Below are 20,550 nucleotides of genomic sequence, written 5' to 3' on the forward strand. Positions count from 1 at the left end.
TGCTCTGCTCCGACTGTGCAACCCGAGTGCTGGAGGACAGCTGCAGGGTTTCTTCCCCCAGTGATGTCTCAGTCTTGTCCTCTGGAGCTTATTTATATATAGAGCTCAGTGAGAGGAAGATGCCGGGCTGTTGCTCCTTCGGCAGCACGGCCAGCATCACAGAGCTGCCAGGTGTGTTACCAAGAATAGCACCATCTCTGTGCTAGAGCTGGTGAGAGGGCAAACACGGTGACAGTGAAAGGCTGACAAGCGGCTGTACGTGCTGCTTTGTCCTCCCGCCAATGTTGTGCCAAGTACCAGAGCTTTGTTGCATGATGGGAGAGGAGGAAGGTCCGTTTCTGTGGAAGGAAGTCCAGTGTAGCACCTGCTTGTAATGCTGCTCACACAGCTGCTCCCCTCAGTCTCACCTCTGAGGCTCCCTCCTCCACCCTGCGCTGCTCAGGAGGACTGCTGCCTACAGCCATGCCCCACTGCCATTGCTGGCAGGGATCAAAGCAGCAGCGAGGGAAAGGAAGTGTCTGAAGAGAACTGAATGGAGCTGTGTGGGGATACTCCCCTCGACCCCTGCCTGCTCTGTCCCATGCACATCTGCGGCATCAGCCTGGTTTGTCACTGGAAGCAGAGTTTCCAGAAGCTGGGATTCAGGCCGTGGTGGATAAGCTGCAGCTCAGATGGGGGAAAAAACCTGCTAGGCAGGAGAGCTGCCTGGGCTCTGCTCTCAAGTTTTGGTCCCCTCGTTGCTCTTCAAACACTTCAGCCTGCCAAAAACCTACTCCTAGCTGGCCTGGAGCCTGCATCCTAATCCTCATCCCTTCCCCTTTTTATCTGAAAACCAGAAATGCATTTGTCTTGACACAGGACAGACTATTGCTAAGTGTGTCACCAGGTAGCATCCCAGTTGGCTCAACATGAGGCCACAGTCGGGCTCATTCTCTGATCCCTCTGCACTGCTCTCTGCATACAGCACTCACAGACCCAGGGGTGTTGCCTAGCTGTCTGCTGCCCAAAGCAGCTCTGCAGTGCATGTCTCAGTCTAGAAGGTGTCCTGGCAAGAGAAAAGAGGGAGAAAGGTCCTTCTTGGCTCCAGAAAGGCCTGCACAAAGAACAGTACAAGCAAGCAGCTGTTCATGTGGGAGCTGCCATCTGAACTAAACTTAGATTAACATCTTTGCCCAGCTCAGGCTCTGTTGCCCTCAGGAGAGGACAGGGCAGAATCTTGACTCTGTCTGGCTTTTGCATGGACACAATGGTGTTAAAGATTGGGCAAGAATTGTATCAGTTAACACAGTGTTGCCCTTGCCAGTGGAACATGTTGCCTTCCTGTCTTTGGTCTCGCACCTCTTAATTTGCTGACTAGACAGGTCTCTCTAGCTGAGGCTCATTCCTTCCAGCTCCCTGTGCGACTGGACATCTTCAGGCACAGACATGAGTTCCTGTGGCTGCTCTGTGTGTATATCAGCTGAGTGGTGCTCTCAGTGCTGCTGGATCACTTCCTAGAGCTTCCCACAATGCAGCAGCACCAATGTTGTCAGGCAGCGTCTCAGGCAGGGGTGCACGGCACAACCGTGACAACAGAGAGGCTGCTGAGCAGACACAGACTGAATTGCGTTTTTTCTGTCCTGTGAAGGACACCAAACCTGCAGTTGGTAGTGAAGTCCCAGTTACCCCTGGTATGCAGACAAGCCCTGTCTGTCGGAAGGAGGCAAGGTGTTACACAGCCACAAGCGTTTGCAGCCAGAAGACTTGGACTGAATTCTTCTGCCTGATCAGAGGCTGTCACAGAGATGAGGAACCTTGAGAGGTCTTCCAGTCTATCCCACTGCTCTAGGCAAGTTCAACTAAACCGGCGTCAGTCCTGACAGATGGTTGTCTGACTTCATCTTACCCCTCTGAAAAGGGACGAAGAGTCCACAGCTTCCCCCATTAAATCTCTTCTGCAGTTTCATTATGCCCACTACAGGAAGGTTTTACCTACTGGCTAATCTGAAGTTCCCTGACTGTGATTTTAAGCCTCATCTTCCTTTTCTATCGCAAAGCTCTGCATTTCTCTCTTTCTCAGAGGGGTGGGGCATCTCTGTCTGGGAGGACTACTGCTGAAGCAAGTTACCAGGCAAGGAGAGCAGACCACCAAGGGCTCTCCCTGTTCACACTCGACTCGGCAAGAGAGCAGCCCCCATGCTGTCAGTCCAGACAGTCTAAGGAGCAGACACCCAAATAAGTATGTGCTGTCCTCCCATTTCCTGTCTACATTCTGACCCTGCTCTCTTTCCCACCCTCGGAGATCTATCAGGGGAGCGACTGGGTTACAGAATCAGAAACACATAAGCCATGAGAGGGTCAATGAGGGACTGAGGAGAAGGCATTTTGTGTGGACACCTCTATGTTCTGCTGCCTGAGAGGATGTTTCAGAGGTATGGCCAGTCTGTAACCATTACAGATTTCACGTATGTTGCTGGGTGAGGCTTATCCTTTGCTCTAGATACTCTATACATAATGGGAAAAAGTACAGCTGAGAGATATCCAGAGCTACCGTTGGTTGAGGAGGTGAGGCAAAGAGCAGTGAGGAAGCAGGACCTGTACAGGAGTGCGGGCACTAGCCTGAGGCCGGTCCAGCACCCGCTGTTCTGCACAACCCTGGCTCCCCCTGCTCCTGGCATCAAATCACGCCCTGCAGAACTGAGGGCTAGTACTGAGAACTGAAGCAGCCAGTCCATATGCGCAAACCATCTGGAAAGCAGACTCTACTGATAAGCAGGGTCACAATGCACCCAGTGGCTTGCCCTAGCTGACCCATATTAGTGGGATCCATGTGGGAAGGGGCAGGATTTTGAAGTGTTTTGGAGATCTGTAGAAAAGCTGTGAGAAAGCTGATAAATAGCAAGCCTCAGCCAGCTTCAAGCCCAGACAGTACCCAGGCATTCCTGAGGAGCTCTGCAGACCAAGCAGAGCTTGCTTAATGTTAAAGAAAAGCCATTCCCGGGTAATTAATTTGAAGTGAATGTCTAAAAGGACTGAGACTGGATGGAACTGTGCCAAAAGGACTGCACAGTGTTACAAATACTGGACCTGACTCAGGGCTAAACTAGAATATGACTCACATCCAATTACAAGCCAAGATAGCCCTGGAAAGATGGGTTGAATTATCCCACTGCAGGAGTGGGTGCATAGATACCCCTATACCTGTCACATTAATACTAGGCCTTACCCCCTGTATAGAGCTGATCTGGGTCATGCGCTGTACACCCTGTGCTGGCCTCTGCCCAAGGATCAGTGTTGCTCTCCATTCAGGAGGAGGTCTTGTCTTGGAGATGCTGCAGCTGAAGCAGGGGCATGTCCAGACACAGAGGAGAGGAGCAGAAGTGGTGACAAGTGTCTCAGAGAGGAGCCCCTGCGGTAGCTTCATGCAGGCAGACTTCATTTCACTGCTTTCTACAAACTGAAGCCTTTTGCTTCTTTCATTCCCGTGCCTCATCTCATATTCATTTGCAGGGGCAAAATAAAGGTTTGTCTATGCGCTCATGCTGGTTTGTTTTTAGTTAGTCGCCCAGTTGCCGGTTTGGGCTGAGTGCCCTCCAAGACTGTACTGGGGTTAAAAGCTAAGGAAAAATAAATGTAAATGGAAAGCTTTTTTGGTACTAAGGCACAGCTTGCTTGGCCTGCCATGAGCCTGTCTCCCAGCATCTCTCTGAGTGGCCCCTAAGGAACGTGGCACTGATGGCTGTGCCCTTTGCAGGGACTAAAGAGGCAGTGGAGGCCAGCTCCTCTCCTCCTGCCGTGGTGTCTGTACCAGAGAGTTGGGATCATTCCTGGCCATGAGAGGGAAGCCTCTGTCCCAGGACTCACTCTTGCTCAAAGGAACAGCTTTCTTCTGTGTACACTGAGCCTGTGCCACTGCTTTTTCAGGCAGCCTGGTGTCCATCAGCTGTTGGGACACCCACACAGTCCCACAAATTACAGGACTCTCTGCAAGGATGGCTCTAAAAATATCCAGCCATCATAAATTATCCCGAAATGAATTGTTTTAAAAATAGGTTTTGAAATGACTGTTCCTCTCTGTCTGCTGCTAAAAGATCTGCTGGTAAAGAAGCCACTTAGCTTTCCACATGTACCAGCACTGGTTGCAGCCAGAGCCTCATGCTTCCTATATTCAAGCCAAAACCCTGCTGCCTGATGCCAAAACAGACCTGGATCTAGGGCACCCACACCCAGGTTTGCAGGGTCCTAAAGAGACATTGCCTATTACTTGCCAGAAGCTGGCAGCACATGGAACCACAACCAATTATCATTCTCGTAAATAACACTTAGCCCGGCAAAGGAGCAATGTGACTGTCAGAGCACAAACTGAAGGAAAAAATGTGGGCTGTATTTGACAACGGCAGATCAAATTCTTCCCTGGATTTGCCATGCGCAAGCCCAGGGAATAGCCAGTGTGTCCTTATACATGGAAGCCAGCCAGAGCCTCTGCTAACAGATGTGCCCAAAGCTGTGCAGTGTGCACGTCTCATGCTTACCGTTAACATTATCTTCAGTCTTGACAGGCACGAGGGGGCTCTGGGGAGCAGAGTCTCCACTGAGGGAGTAGCTGTGCTCTGCCTGGATGCCTGGAGTGGGTGGATCCAGGTCCATGTCCAGCAGCGGGTTCTTCTCAGCCAGTACTGGGTCATCGAAGAAACTGCTGAAGAGGTCGTTGGAGAAATCCTCCATGTTGTCAGAGAAGTGATCCAGGTTCTCTGAGAAATGCTGAGCAAAGACAAGAAAAAGAGGGAGAGAGTGTTAGTGTCAACTCCAAGAGGGATTTGAGAGCCTTCCCCTGCTCTGAGAGCCAAACCTCAGCAATAGCCCTTTTTGGATGGGAAAAAGCAGTTCTTATCGCTTGCCTGCATCAGTTTGATAAAAACACCTTGAATTAAGATAGAAAGGTCCGTTGTGCTGTACATCTTCTCCGTCTATCTATGCCACAAACACTTATGAAGCTCTTCTATATTCTCACATCTCCCCTTTCCTCTGTGGGTACCTATGTTCAGCTTCCCAACATCATCTCACTGTGACAACGAGCTGAATAAGAGCACACGGCAAGAAATCCCTGTGATGACAAAATGCAAGTGTGGCAGAAAATCAAGGTCTTCGGCACCTGTCCTTGGTGACAGACACTTTCTCATGTTCTCTGCCAGCAGCAACAGGCACTCTGATGCCCCAGAGAACACCAATCCAGCTGCTGATTTCTGTCAGAGAAAAAAAGATCAGTTGGATCAACATAACAGGAAGGCCCCCTGTTGTATTTAATTTCCTCTGGGATTTCACAGCCCCTCTGTGGACCATATGAGGCTGTCCTCTAGCCAGATAATGCCTGTGAAATTCAGCTCCCCGATGAAGTTTAAACACTACAGATGGGCTGTTAACAACAAACAATCATTCCACTAATCATTCCAGTAACAGTCAGTAAATTTGGCCAGTGCTGCTGCAGAGCTGGGCTCCTGATGCTACAGGGAACCTGTTTCCTTTGAGGCATATCCTCCTATGCAGAAGTCAAATCACTAACTTTTCCATTTGCTACAACAAAGCATTGGTTGGGCAGGGAGAAAAATGATGGTTGCCAAACACCAGCTGAAAAATTATCCCATTTGTTGGCAGATTGAGGCTTCTGGCTCAGGGAGAGGAAAGAAAAGACAGATACATTCAAGTGACTATATTACACAGACGGAACTGTGTAACTTAAATGAACTGGAGAGAGCTCAGCAGAGTCAGACTGGGTCCCCTCCCCCTGCCTGGAAAAGCATCTGGGTGGGCAGAAAGGCATTGAAAGCAGCATATTGAAATACCAAGAGGAACAGGGTATGGATGAGAGAGACTGGGCGACAGCATGCAGGTCCTAGAGTGGAGACATGAATGCCAATGAATTCCAATGTGAGAGCTGAGCTCAGGAAAGAGCCCAGCTCCCAGAGAAGCATGGCGTGCGTGCAGTCCTTTCTTTCTACAGCACTAGGACTGAGAGAGGAGTTGGTCAGAGGACCCCGGATACTGGAGCCTGCAGGTTCCTGCTCCTACAGGAAGGTATATTTGTTTTACCTGAACACAGTATCACTCTGTCAACATTATGCTGGCTGTCAGAAGGTTGGGGTGAGGCTGGGGATTGAAGTAGGCTCCAGGTGAACAGACCCACACTTCCCACCAAGTGGGGGAGGGAGATAGTGAGCTGCAGCAGTCTCCCAACATGCCAGTGCCCTTCACCCTCCAATATCACCCCTCGGCCACTCAATTTAAAAAATCAGATGCCCACAAAGCATGTTGGAAGTGGGGGGGAGTGTCTACTGCCTGCATTCTGCCTGACACAAGGTTTCTCTCCCTTAGCTTCCTTCCCACATGTCCTGTCCTCCCACTAGCTGGAGTAACAGCCTGACACACCACCATCTGAGGCTCCCCTGGAAGGGCAGACACTGCGTGTGCAGGTAAGGCGGAGAAGGTACAGTCATGCTAAGTCCCAGTGTTGAGGCCCTGCCTGGGATAGTCTGGGCTGAAGTTTTCGCCACTTGTTCCCATACCGGAAGTAGAGTTGGTGGGGTAGCTTGGTAAAATCTACCCAGCCATTTCCAAGTTGCCTAGAAGCATTTCTGCACTTGAATCAAGCGACAGAAAACACCTCCCATCTGTGCTGAGCATAACTGTTCTTCAGAGGGAGCTGAGTCAGCAGATGGAACTGGGTTAGATATTTATCTGAAAAGCACTGGAAAACCAGTTTTCGTCTTATCCTACAGCATGGAGGGGTAAAGAGTTTGGAGTTCTGAGCATTAACCCCAGAGACTGCCTGCTCATGTAACAGCTGTTCTTTGTCTTGCTTTCTCTAAACAACACAAGCAAACACAGGATATGAACACGATAGCCTTACGGTAAGGGTGAGAACGTAACCGCAGAAAAGTGAAGGGATTCAGAGTTCTGGCTGCCAACACACCACGACAGCACAGCAGAGCCAGGATCCAACATAAGGCACCCAAATCATATATACTGTCAGAACTATCAAAACTAGAACCACCATGTAACCCTGGAGGAGAAGCAGAGCTGGATGGACAGCTGCAGGGAGAACTGTCTGCGACTCTGCCACGTGCTTCAAATTTCTTTTACAACAGTGCATTAACAAAGGCAGAAGTGAGAGTGAAGAGAGTCAAGAAGATGCATTTATGCAGTAGTTCCACACTATCTTTTAGAGGCATCCCACCCATGCTTAGAACAAGGATCTCTTGGTCAGTCAACAGTATTCCCATTGTAGAACAAACCTACCCAGATGGAAGAGGTGGAGATGTGCCTCTGGTTTTATCCTGACACCACAAAACCTCCCCAGCAGTGGCTAAGGGGTGAGAAATAGTAATGAGTGCAAGGGGCTGAGTATAAGAGCCTTAACACAGGCACCAACACTGGCAGGAGTAACTGCAGATTTCTGGTTCTTCTTTCAGACAGGCTTGCTGGAGGACGTCCCTGCTTGGAAGTGAGGATGAAGGCAACACTGTTCTCCCAGAGATGCAGGAGTTCAGGTCCCCCAAGAGCCCATTCTCTCCCAAGAGACAGAGACCTACTGCACAGTATGGGAAAAACATGGGTGACAAGCAGAGAATGAAACTCACACCCTCCCTGGGAATTCATAAATGTTGGGGCATGTACCCCTCTATGGGCTCCCAGGTCTTATCCTCCAGCACAACTAAATACTGGCAAAGCCTCCTCATCAAAGCAACCCCCTTTCAGCTCTTGCCAATCATACACATACCAGTCCAACATCTCCAGACAGAGAAGATGGAGAGAAGGGAGCTAGCCTATGAAATTGTGAATAACTATGGTTATTATCAAAGAGGGCACCAAGGATCAGACACCCTCAAAGAGGGAGAGCACCCAGAGCTGTCACAGAGCTGGTGGCTGCTATTTTACTCAAAGGCAGTGGCAAGAGGCAGAGGAAAGCAGAAGAAGGAAGGGAAAAGCAAACCAAGATAATGACATGGCTTTGTAGCTGGCTATATCCACAACGGAGACTACAGGACAAGCAGGAAGCTAAGCCACTATGTCCCAGGAAGACTGCTGTCTCTTTGGTTGGCTCTGTTCTGTCCTGATGACAAAAGGTATTGTTAACTTCAGGACAGATTTCAGATCAGTAAAGACAGCCATGCATGCAGCCACATGGTAAGAGTTCTTCCTCTTAAGTGACCTCTTGTCCAGAACCAACTGTGATGGGCACAGTGAGGAGCAGCCCAGAGCTTATTTTGGATAGATGCCACCAAAACTGTTGTCAATTAGTTTAGATGGAGCCTGCTAACCCAGAATATGCAAATTCTGTCCCACCTAGCCTCGCTGGGGGAACTGCACCTATCTCGCAAAACTCAGAGAAGGCTTCAGCCGTATTCTTCATTAACACACGTGAGACAGAAGGCTCCAGGGAACTGCAGGTCCCAGGGTATGGTGTCTCAGGGCTGTGTGGATCATGGCAGACTATGGCAGGGTCAGTGCTCCGAGTTTCTGAGTGATAAACAGAAGCAGGTTTATCACCTGACCAAATGGATGATAGCTTTCTCCTAGCTGGAAAGTAACATGCCAAAGGAGATGCTGGGCAGCCACTAGTCCTCCCTTCCCACCTAGACTGGGGCCAGCACAGCCAAAGGCCTTCATGTGCTGCCACTAAATGTAATGACTTTGCTGGGCTTTGGGGAGAGTTTTGCCGACGCCATTGCAGTGAAGATCTCAGCAGACCAGAGACACATGTTGGTGGAAGGTCCAAGAAAGAGTCCACAGGACTTGGACATGAATGAAGGTGCGATGAACAGAGATGCATGAGCAGAGCAGGCTCAGCCTCTTACACCCTCTTCAAGGCCTAGACTCTCTCCTTGAGAACACCTTCCAGCCAGGCTGAGATCAGCCAACTCCTGCTCCTCAAAGAATTGGCCAAGAATTTCTAATTGTGACAATGAAGGACTCGGCAACTCTACTGAGATTCTCCTTTAAGATATCTCAAGTAGCTTTCACACAGATGAGCCTGGCTTGAGCAAGTGGGACCAGTCAACTGGGAAATGTGATCCTTACCATCCTGGCCCAGAGGGAGCGGGTGTGAAGTGTACTGGGGGAAAACAGCTTCCAGATGGGATACAAAGCTCGCAGCACAGTCTCATTTTGCATTATTCGCTCCTGCTATCTCCCCCTCCCTTTCACACCCTCCTTCCTTCTCCTTCTAACTAGGCTCCAAAGCCAAGAAATAGCACGAGATGTGTTTCCAAAGCTGTATTACTAGTGAGCGGTCAGGGAGGGGGCAGCCAAGGGACAGAAACGCAATGGTGAGGATGTGCTGGATTTCCTGATCCAAGCCCCATTTCTGGCTGCCCGTCCCCCCACCGCAGTTCTAGGAGGATGGGGAGGCAGTGCCCGAAGGGGACCAGCCAGCCTGCGCAGGCATGGGGGAGGCAACGACCACTGCATCTCCAGGCCCAACAGAGCACCTTAAGCTGCTCTGGTGTCACAAGATCATCTTCTCAGGCTAAGGCCACCTCAGCCATGAGGAGAGAGTGAGAATCTGTCAGCTCCTGGCTCCTGCTCCCTCCCACTATGACCGACATCGGCACTGACTCTTCCAAACATATTTCCACCACATGTTTTCATCCTGACCTCATGCTTAGGGTTGTCTAAATAGCACACTGTATGTGCGTGCGTGCACTTCTCGTTCGAACACCCTTTCCTGTTGTACAACAGTTATCTTGGGAGCTAATGTAAAGCATCCAGACATCCAAATGCAAGGTCTCTATTTCCCCCCACCCAGATCTGGTGGTAAGACCTCTGGGAGGCCCAAGCAGAGACTGAGGCATTAAGCCTTTTCCCCTGCCCAGTTGCACATGGGATGCCTTAAGGTGCCACTCTTATAGCCCAGTGGCACAAGGCACGGCTGAGAAGGCGACGGTTTCCTCTCCCTGGATCCACTTCTCCTCTGTGGTCACCCTGGCTGCATCTGTCACGCTTCCATCCTTTGACTGTGACTTTCCCCTTCCCACCTCCAGCTGAGTTGTTTGGAGACAATCTCCCTTCAGGATCAGCCTGGTTCTCACAGCCTCCCTGCTCCCACCGCAATGGTCTCGCTCCAAAGAGAAAGCGGCAAGGGGCTAATCCAGCTGGGCGGCAGCCCAGACCCAGGAGACGAAGGGCCTTTGCAGGTTGGAGGTTCTGCTCGTGCTGGCAGGCAGTGCAGATGGGGAGGGGATTCTTCTGAGTTTTCTCTTTTCTTTTTGAAAGTATTTTTCCTCTTTGCTTGCCAAGATAAATCTCCTGTCCCAGCTGTGACATCTGCATTTCCCTTCTCTGCTTTCACTAAGGAATGAAGCCCCCTGCACTCCAGCTTCACAACTGAGGTTTCCTTTACATTCCAGGAAAGAAGAGCCCATACACTCCAGACAGTCCTTCTGCTCTCTTTAAAATGCAATGAATTTTAGACCTTATGAAAGTAAAGGTCTTGACAGTGTTAACAAGATCCAGGCAGGATGGACAGATGCTGTGCACACTTCTCCTCACAGTCTAGTTGGTGCATGTGCACCCCAAGGGGCACAAGTGATCATCCAGCCACCCCTTGGCTCTCTCAGACCCCTCTGGTGTCCCTCTGTCCTGACCCGTATTGCTCTTGGTCTCTCCCCTCATGTACCACGGCTCCCTGCTGCTCTATGGCTGGTCTGCCTGGATAGCTTGACAGTGATTTGCTACCCCCTTGCTGTCCCTGCTCCTCTGCATGGCATGGCTGAAGCACTTCTGCAAAACCCCCATCTATGAAGAACATCTGCAAACCCCAGTGCTATTTCCCTCCAGCAGCAGGACAGCATCCTGACCAGCAGCACCCCTCACTCTTTCTCAGAGACTGCCCGCAATGGTCACCCATGAGTATTTTCAGCGTCACAGCCTTGGACTGTGTGGTGAACCAAACGCTTTCCCTGACACTCAGCCTCCAAGTGGTGTAGGGTTTGACTGAACCTGATCTGGAACTAGGCCCAGAATTTATTGTTGTCTGTAGAATAATGCAGAATGACAGAGAGCTGGGGGGTTTATGGTCACTGAAAGCAAGGCAAGTGACCTGCTTTTGCATTGGCCAGCTGTGCCATCAGCTCCTTCCCCACAGGGGCTGCAGCCCCTCAGACTGATGGTTACTCCTCGGTGGCAACAGCCGCAGCTGTATCTGCGGTGCCTTCCGAAGTCCCAGCAAGGCTCAGGCACAGCTCTCTGTGGAAACCTCCTATCCACCGCGCATCCGTGCCAAGGGCCTGGATTTACAATTTCCAGCGCTAGGCGCCACAAGACCTAGGAGGGACGACGGAGGCTCAAGACACAATCAGGGGGAAGGCGACTAAGGGAGCGGCGCCAAGGCAAGGCGCTACCCTGAAGCGAGAGACGGGCAGCAACCTGGCCCCGAGGTCCCCGCCGAGGCCCCGGGTGCCCGCGGCCGCCTCACCCCCCGCCGCCCCGCCAGGCGGAACCGTTAACGGTCGCCGCGGCTCCGTTCCAACGGCCGGCAGCGGCGGCCGCCCATTGGCCGCCGGCGCCGGGCGCCGGCCAATGGGAGGTGGCTGCCAGCGGAGCCGCGCGCGGCGGGCGGGAGGAGTGCAGGGTTAGGACGGAGCGGATTGCGGCGCGCTGCGCCTCACGGACCGGCCCCGCTGGCTGCGGCCCTGCCCGGGCTCCCCTCGCCGTGCCCGGCTGGACGCTGAGGCCGGAGCGGACGCTGGGGTGGAGGGGCAGAGCCCGAGGGGAAGGCGGGGGGGGAAGGGCCCCCCGCTTCGCCCCCCTCCCGGCCCTTCCCCCCCTGCCTTCCCCTCGGGCTCTGCCCCGTGAGGAGGCCTCGCCTTTGCCCCTTCATGGCGTTTTCTCATCCTGGGATGTCTTAATCAGTGCCTCAGAGGACATCGTCCCAGCCTCTCTGGGAGAGTTCGGGTACACCCCGCTCCCACGGTTTGCAGTAACCTCCGTGTCAGTATAAAGGTTTAGTGTGTCGTTTCCCCCTGCCACCTCCAACCCCAGCGGGGCCGGGGCGGGGGGGATATCAGCTGACAGAATGGGTAATGTTAAAAGCATACGCACAATACCGACCACATCAAAATTCTGTGGCTGTGATTGTAGCCGTGTAATGCCCAGCTCGGAGTTTGCAAGCCTGCTGCTCATTGGGGAGGAATCTTGGGAGGCACCCAGGCACGGGGGTGGAGGGGAGGAGTGGGTGAGTTAAGTCTTTAACTTAAATGTTTTTGTCCCTGAAAGGAAAAAAAAGAAAAGAAAAAGGTACATGGAAAGTTAAAATCTGCCAGCCCGTAGCTGGGTTTCCCAATGGCCCTGAAGGAGGCACCAAAGGCACCTGCTGCAGCTGTGGCAGAAGAGTCACGGACACTGGTGTATCCACACCTGGATTTAGTGTGCTCAGCATAAATGGGATTAGCAGTTGACACGGGCAGTGGTGATGTGGGAAAGACTGGAAGCACCCTGTGAGGGGAATGACTGTGGAGAGGGTAGAGCCCAGGGTGAGGTGAATCAAAAAATGTGTCATTGTGGCCTGTCCACAGTGGTGGGGCCATCTGTGTGCCCTCCAACCACCTGCAGATGCTAGGGTGCAGAGCAGGTATGTGTGTGCTAGGGAGGAGGGGGAACAGGACAGCCTCCCCTAGGGCAAACCAGGCTCCACTGGCCGGGGGTGGAAAGCAGCTACAGTACACAATCTGCCTGTTGCACAAGACTGGCTGAGTCTGCAGAGACAGAAGCACCTCTCCTCCCAGCAGCAGCACCCTAGAGGCTGAAGAGGAATGCCTCTGCTTTCCAGTGACCTTTTGCGGTGTGTATACTACATATGCAATGAACATCCCAAATTTCCTTTGGCTTACAACGCCCTTGCAGCCGACTCTGATAAAAAAAAATTAGAGAAGGACTTAAACCATATGCAGAAGTGGACACAACCCACTCAGGATGAAATGTGTAGATCAGCTGCTTTTAAACTTCATTTGGCAGAAGATCTGGGGGCTATTTCTAGGAGTCTGTGAAAGGTAAATAAAAAGTTTGTCCTTCAAGGCCTTTCTTGAGCTCAGAGAACTGAAGACACCTGCTTGCTACAAAACAAAGCTGCCTTTATTTCTGAGCCATCATCATGGCAGCTGGGATGGGTTTGAATGGAGATGCGTGGGAGGTGTTCTCCGTGGGAATGCAGGTACCCCTGGGTAAGCTGGCAGGGGTCTCTTCCTCTTCTTTGCCCCTTCCCAAGCCAAGGTCAGCACAGTCTCCGGGCAGAGACTTCACATGAGCAGTAGCTCTGAGAGAAAGAAGCTGTATCGTCATAACTCCCCCCAGGGACTCTGCCCTTTTGTCTGAAGTGGTGCTTTACCTCTTTGTGTTAACTTGGCAGCATCAGCCGAGTTTGCAGCGGGCTCCCAAAGACACCCTAACTCCACACTGTGTCGGGGCAGGGCAGGAGTCTTTCACCTGCTGTAGCGTCATAGGGAGGAGGTTAATGTGAACTTTATCCTGTTACGTGTGAAAATATAATCCATCATCTTTGCGAAGGCCCTATCTGCTACATTACCCTGATCCACCTCCACCCAGGTGTGCCCTTTGCAGGGCCCGAACACTTCCATCCCGTCTCAGTCCCCGCAGAGGCGCCGCAGCCAGAACGCCATCTGCAGCCTTGACTGCTGGCATGTGGCACCGCTGCACAACCTAGGGGTGCAGCTCTGGCTCAGCCCTGCAAATCTAGAGGTGAAATCTACCCTGAGAAATCCTACGTGGATTTAATTGTGTGTGGCATGTGTGCCTGGACAGTTTAGGGAAAAATTCTGCTTGATGGAGAGGGAAATGCAGTGCAACGAAAGGCAGAAGGCAGGGCAAACGAAACAAAATACTGCTTTACTCTGCGTGACTCTCTGAACTACGCTGCCATGCTGCAGTGAAGCCAAGCTCACAGTATCCCCAAAAGACATGAAATACAGTTCAGTACAATTAAAAATAAATTAGAGAGATGCAACTGCTCAAGCCAGTCACCAGTCAGTGGGATGGAGGAATTTATTCAATAACCAAAATAAACTGGAATAAACGCCACTCTGCCATTTCTTCCATCTTTCTTGGAAGCTTCTGGCCCTGCCCAATACTGGGCTGGAGCCACCAGCATCGGCAGATCTCTGCTCTTACACAGCTTGTCACCCCCATGCCATTATGGGCATCTTGCAAGAAAGGCAATCTAAGGAATAAGAAAGGTGCCCGGGGAGATAGAGGAAATCTGCTTTGGGAGATAACCAGAGAAGGAGGAAAGGACTGTATTATCTTTACCATCAGCTTCATTTGTCTCATTGAAACTGTTTCTCTGTAGTGCTCAGAGAGCAAAATCAGAGATAATTCACATTTTGTCCCCTGGCAGGTCCCTGGAGACCCATAAAGAAAAGCAGGCCTTGGAAGAGGAAGATAGCTGTATGCTGTTCAAGTCCAAAAGCTGAGGCATGCAGCTAATACCAAACATTACTGGTGGCTTTCATTCCTTGGGCCTTTGTAAAGGGCAATTACCAAGCAACTAAGTCTGGACCAGCTGATTTGTGACTTAAGGATGTGAGTGTTTTTCACCCAAAATCTTGAGAGAGCAAGAGCTGGGACTCTTCAGTGGCCAGGCTGGGCAAGAGCTGGGTTTTGCAACCAGCAGACTGAATGGGGTCCCGCACCAGGACTGTTTTCGAAGCAATTCAGCTTGGAATGCAGATTTCTGACCTGCTGCCAATATCCCAGTGGAAAATCTGTGCCCTGAGCAGCAGATAGGAAATTAAACTTCAGCTCCAATGCTGAGGGTATCATTTTCACCTCAGCGGTGGAGCTGCAGAAACCAGAGTTTCTGCAGATCGGGGAAATGCTTTCTAGCCTGCGAAGGGCAGTGACACCTCTCAGACCATTCATCACTACTGGGACAGCCTGGATTTACACCATCCTGGGGAATAACGAAGGTGTGATGTTGGGTGAACAAGGGGTCAAAGCCCTGTGTTTCCAAAGAGGAGCGTGGAGATCTGACTGGTAAGAGATAATGCAATCACTTCAACCACAGGATGAAAATCAAGGCTGAAGGAGACAGGCAGCCTGTGCAAACCCTTTCCCAACACCTGGCTCTCCAGCTATCCCCCCTCCAAGCTGGACTTCTCCACAACAAGGCCTACCAGCTGAGTACCCTGTAGCTAGTGAAAAGTAGTAGAAATGGGAAGATGCCTGGGATCGTGTGTTCCAGTAAAGTCAGAGGCTTCTGGGAAGAAAAAGTCCCATGTTCCTTTAAAGACAGGAAACCTGTTATGCACTGAAAACCTGCCCTGAAAGCTTGTCTGAGATCAAGCAGGCAGCTGCACCCCAGCATCGGACAGGCGTCTGCAGAGACCGGTGGATTTGGGAATCCAGTCTCTGGGCAGCCCTGACACAGCACAAGGACACGATGGATGGCTTCATGGGTTTTAGGGCCTGGAGGGCCTGGTAATCAAATATGGTTCCCTGCATAGCTGAGTTCAGGAGCTACGTTCATGCCTCCTGCTTCAAACTCATCATCTGCAACTGAGCTTCACAGAAAGAAACATCTCATCTCAGTTTAAAGGCTTCAGATAAATCCATCCCTTCCTAAAAAAAAACGTGTTGTAAAAGCTAACTACAGTCACCAAACATAGGAGTCAGTGCAAAGAGGGACTCTAGCTTAAGCCTACAAAGTGTTTTCTCAAGCTTTCTGCTCTTAGATGAACAAGTCCTTACTACCAGAGGTCTTCCTGAGAACAAAACCAAGTCACCTTTTAATCTGTGGAGTGTGGTATGGCATGGCCACTGTACCGGGTTATTCTGCAGAGAGCAGAAACAACACTGGGCTCATTGCTGGCAGGGAGAACTTGAGGACTTATTTAATGATGGCAGAATGTGGTCATTTAACACCATGTTAGCAGCAGATTAAACGATTATATTATCTTTCTGTATAATTAATTGCTAGATTTTAACAGTCAAATCACAGGTGGAAGTGAGTGATTCCTGTGGCAAAAGAAGTTACAGCTCAGCCATGGTGGTCAGTGCTGCAAAGCGATAATGAAGGCTATGCGAGCCCTAGAAAATCAAGATAAAATCTACAGTGGTTTGGATTCTGGGCATCCTTTCAGACTTGGCTTTATTATGCAGGTATATAATCCAGGACCAGGAGCATCAATAACCTCTTAATATCTATCATGGTTTTATGTGCATCAAAAGAGAAAAAACATCAGTGAGACCTTTCTCTTCTGTCCCTTAATCCTAATGCTGAGTGACTTTTCCTAAGCATGAAGTTCTCTGAGGTGTCCCAACACAGACACACCCAGCCCCTGCTCCTGCGTGGGTGCTCACAGCACCACACCTCCTCATGCCATCCTCTCCTCTCGTGCCTCTGCTGCCTGGTTCTCCCCTGCTTTGCTCCTCCATTGCCTTCCTCCCATCTCCTCTCTCCGAAAGGGTGCACACATCTGGCTTGCCTTTATTGTGCGATAAATCTCACCCTGCATCTTGGGTTCATTTTCTGAAAGTTTTGAATGGTGTCTTGGAAATGCTGTTGGACAATAGGAGCTCTTTGAACCCAGGCCAGCTGGATGGGACTCCTTGCATTGCAGCTGACATGCAGGCTTTGGCGGTCTTTCTCGACTCTTTCCTCTCTTCTTTTTTTCTGTACAGCATTTGAATTGTCCTCAAACTTTTATTTTTGGAGTGGGCAGTGCATTTCTGAATCTTTTCATCATTATATTATCATTAATTATGGTCATGACTATTTCTTTTTCTGCTGGCACTCCTGGGTGGATCTCTCCTCTCTCACTTAATGTCTTGGGTAAGACTACCTTGGCCGCAACCCACTTAAGCAGTGACTCAGAATCCCTGGCCTGCTCCCAGGAGAGATGCAAGAGTTTTGCCAGTTGGTTTATAAAGAGGCCATCGTTTTCCTCAGCTACTCTCTCTCACTCAGCAGAGCTGAGTCTGGTGGAAAAGCTCAGCTCTGTGGTTCCAGTGAGTCCATCCTGATGGACAGGCTGTCCCTGGGGTATTATGAGAGCAGAGCACTGCTCCCTCCGCGTGCAACCAGGACAACTTCAAAACCAGGCGGTGGGACTCTGCTGAACAAAATTTTGCTTCCTGGGGGTCACTGTGCTCAACTTCCCCATTCCCAAGCCCCTGGAGGAAACAAAGCGAAGCGAGGCATGCGGGCAGGATGAGGCATCGTGAGGGAGGGAGTACTGTGTGTGCTCATGTCAAACTGTTGCCTCATGGCTCATCACACAACTACCCACATCTCTTGAGTCAGAGCAGAGAATGGCATACTCTGAAGCCGGCCCCGCATATTGCTGGGTTTGAGGTTTGCTTGCAGCACTGGTTTGCTGTAGAGAAATCCCATCTTTGTCCTCTGGGCATCTCAGACCTTCCCAGCCATGTGGGAGGGTGGGAGATGCTCTGTTTCTGAAGGCAGGAGGGGACCTCTGCCTCTGCTCTTTGCCCCTCCACACATTGAATTTATGTAGTGAAGAAGACCACTTTGCTCCTGTGTGGCTCCTGTAACTTCAAGACATTCAAACAGTGTGCTTTTATGGAGGCGGACATGCAAACTCTCTTCATTTCATGTGCTGAGAAGGACTCAAGAAAAAAAAGAGATGGACGGTATTGGTGAGGCATGGCTGTCTCCCACAGACCATGGAAGGAATGTGAGTCTGAATCCTTCCCATTAGACTACACTGCCTCCTGGAAATGGCACTGAGTGATGGAGGGAAGGTGATCACAGGCAAGGGTGGGTGCTTGGCAGCATCAGACCATGTCCTGCCCAGCTCCCCTTCCCATATGCTGGGAAGCCCACCTGCCTTACAGGCAGCCGAGAGCCCTGGTGCTCCCCGGTGCTGGTGATAGCGAGGGAGAGGGACTGAGATCATTGCTTGCTTTTTACTCATATCTACCAAAGGGAGGAATAGGTCTTGGACCAAATAAAATTCTCCTTCCTCCCATTCTGCTGCAAGACACAGTATGGCAGGGAAGCCCACAAGCAGCCGGGACGGGGGGGGTCCCACCAGCCCTCTCTGTGCTGGTGCTGAAGGCTGAGCCAACTCCTGAGCTCAGCTGCAGCCGCCCAGGCACCAGGCAGAGGTGTCATCCAGCCACGGCGCAGTGCAAACCACAGCTGGTTCCCCATGCAGGGTTGTCCCTCCTCGGCCAGGAGGCTGGCTGCAACTGGCCTTCACTCCACGCCGGCGGGGTGGCACTGCTTCTTCAGCTTGAGGAATGCAAACCGCCCGAGCTGCTCTTGAGGATTGGCCAGGAAAAGTCCACAAATAGCAACAGGAAATCAAAATGCCCGCTCCAGACATGCACCAGATACGAGGCCATCCAGTGCAGAGAGAAAAATCAAATGCTGGACTATGGAGATTACATCATGCTGTGGATAAACCTGTGAGCCCGTCCAGCTGGGGCCATGCCAACAGGTCCAGATGGCTCAGGAATGCTAACTGCATAGCTACCTCTCTCTTGTCTTTGCTTTTTCTTCCCTCTTTCTTTCCCTATTCTCCGTGCCTCCTGGCCTCCTTCCCTCTTCCTTTTCCCAGAATAAATAAATAAATCCTCTGGCAATTCTACATAATCCAATTTCATTAAATATCAGAAAGGCATCTGAGACCCGTGGATGGGGCACTGGTCCGGACACGGGTCTCTGGCACTTACAGATAGATATCGAGGCTGCTGGGTGGCCTCACCATACTGCATAGCTGCTGGGGTTGACATAGTAATGTGTGCCTCATCTCACCTGGGACTTCAGCCCCTGGCTACAAAGGAGGAGGTTGCCAGGGCAGCTCCCCTGGAGCCTGAAGCATGCAGGAAAATTAAGAAATGAGCATTGCTCCTGCTCTGCTGCAGCTCACCCCAGCTGCTTACAGCTGCCACTGACTGCTCGCCGTGGCTGCAGTTACAAGGGGAGGGAGAAAACAGTTTTGCTGTCGCAGCTTGCAGCCTCTGGCTACCACCCTGGTACTAATTAGCAACAAAGAAAGGAGTGTAGCACCCTCTGTTCTGCCCCCAGTGATGACCAGAGCTCAGCTCTCTCACAGTGTGATAAAAACAGGGCTCGAAGATATGTAAGAAAAGAATGAACAGTGTGTAACTTGCCGGGTCTGAAAAAGCGCTGCAGGCTATTTGCTCATTATTTAATGCTAATCCGGGTGCTGGACTGCTGCCAACTATATCTGACAAATCCTGAAGAGCAGGAGAGGTGTCAGAGAATGGGAAAGCAACCTTTGCATCGCTCTTCCCAATGGATGATAGCGATCCTAACTTTTCAACAGATCAGGCAGATTTACTGTGGGGAAAAGGCATGTCCAAAGAGAAAAGGAAAGCACAAACCCATGTGCTGAGCAGCAGGAGGGACTCACATGAGTCTTGAATGCCCTGCTCAGGGACTTACAAAGCCATGGCCCTCTGGTACTTTTTGCTTGTTACCTCCTTCTCAGATACAAACCAAGTGAGACATAGTTTGGGAGCCTGTGAACTCAGCAGAGCCCTACCACGCAGCAATTTTGGGCAGAAATGTAACGGGGTGCTCTCAGCAAGTTGCACCAAACCTAGGGAGAAGTTAAGTTTTGCGACTGAGCCAGGATCTGGTTGCGCATTGGAGGACGAGGTATGAGTACAGTCCATTCACTGGATTTATAAAGCACAAATTGTTTGGTTTTCAGTAAGGCTCAAAGAGGTCAAGCCAGCAACAGCATGGGCCAAGTACTTCAGTTTAAATCCTGATGCTGACCAAGGCAGTCATTCAGACTAACACAGAAAGATTACTCTGGATTAGCTTGAAGTATCTGAGGTCAGAATAAGACACGTGCAGTCCCTAGGGGTAAGGAACAGGAGAGGGGTGAAGGATAGATGGGACATCAGTGGACGATGGATCTGCCAAACTGAATATGTTGTAGCTATACATGATATTTGCAAAGTCATTCAAAGAGACTTTAACCAGGGAAGCGAAGTAATAGCTCCTATGGACCTTTCCTGGCAGATACCTACTAGCAAAACCCCACCCCAGTCTAATTTTTCATTAACGTGCTTCACCCGTTGATGGCATTGCCCCACATCAGTAAGAATAAGGATGTGCGCTATTTTACAGCAAGCAAAAGCCGCATCACTGCAAGTGACACCCTGAGGATCACACACTAAGTAAATGGCAGACCTGGGACTAAAATACAGTTCTCCCATTCCCGACAACCTCACTGCACCACTGTCCATAAGGAGAGAAAAAAAAAACCACAACAAAAACAAACCCAACATCATTCAATTGGCAATTCAGTATTTGTGGCTCAACAGCACCTCATCAACTCTCAGAGTCTGCCACATTTGCTTGGAAAGAAGAGCCAGATTTCCAGCACTCCCTGGGCAAAGAGCTCTCAGATCAAGAGACTGAAAAGGCTTTGAAAGAAACCTTCCATCAACGGTCTCTACAAATGTCAGAGCTGGTTTCCTCCTCCCTGAGCTGCCTGGCTTGCAGTCCTTCCCTCGGGGCAGCTGTGAGCTCAGCCAAAAGCACCTGCCCAGCTCCTT

General features: G+C 50.8%; 1 protein-coding gene across 3 annotated transcripts in view; it reads right to left on the reverse strand.

Annotated features, from left to right (window-relative positions):
- Positions 1–20,550, reverse strand: part of CREB3L1 (cAMP responsive element binding protein 3 like 1) — a 46,192-nt gene that overhangs the window by 16,699 nt on the left and 8,943 nt on the right. For all 3 annotated transcript variants that reach the window (XM_074584507.1, XM_074584505.1, XM_074584506.1), the window contains exon 2: positions 4,512–4,740. In XM_074584507.1, coding sequence (XP_074440608.1) covers positions 4,512–4,740 — 229 coding nt within the window. The remainder of the gene's footprint in view (positions 1–4,511; positions 4,741–20,550) is intronic.

This window comes from Larus michahellis, chromosome 4 (assembly GCF_964199755.1).
Source record: "Larus michahellis chromosome 4, bLarMic1.1, whole genome shotgun sequence".
In the NCBI taxonomy this organism is placed as follows: Eukaryota; Metazoa; Chordata; class Aves; order Charadriiformes; family Laridae; genus Larus; species Larus michahellis.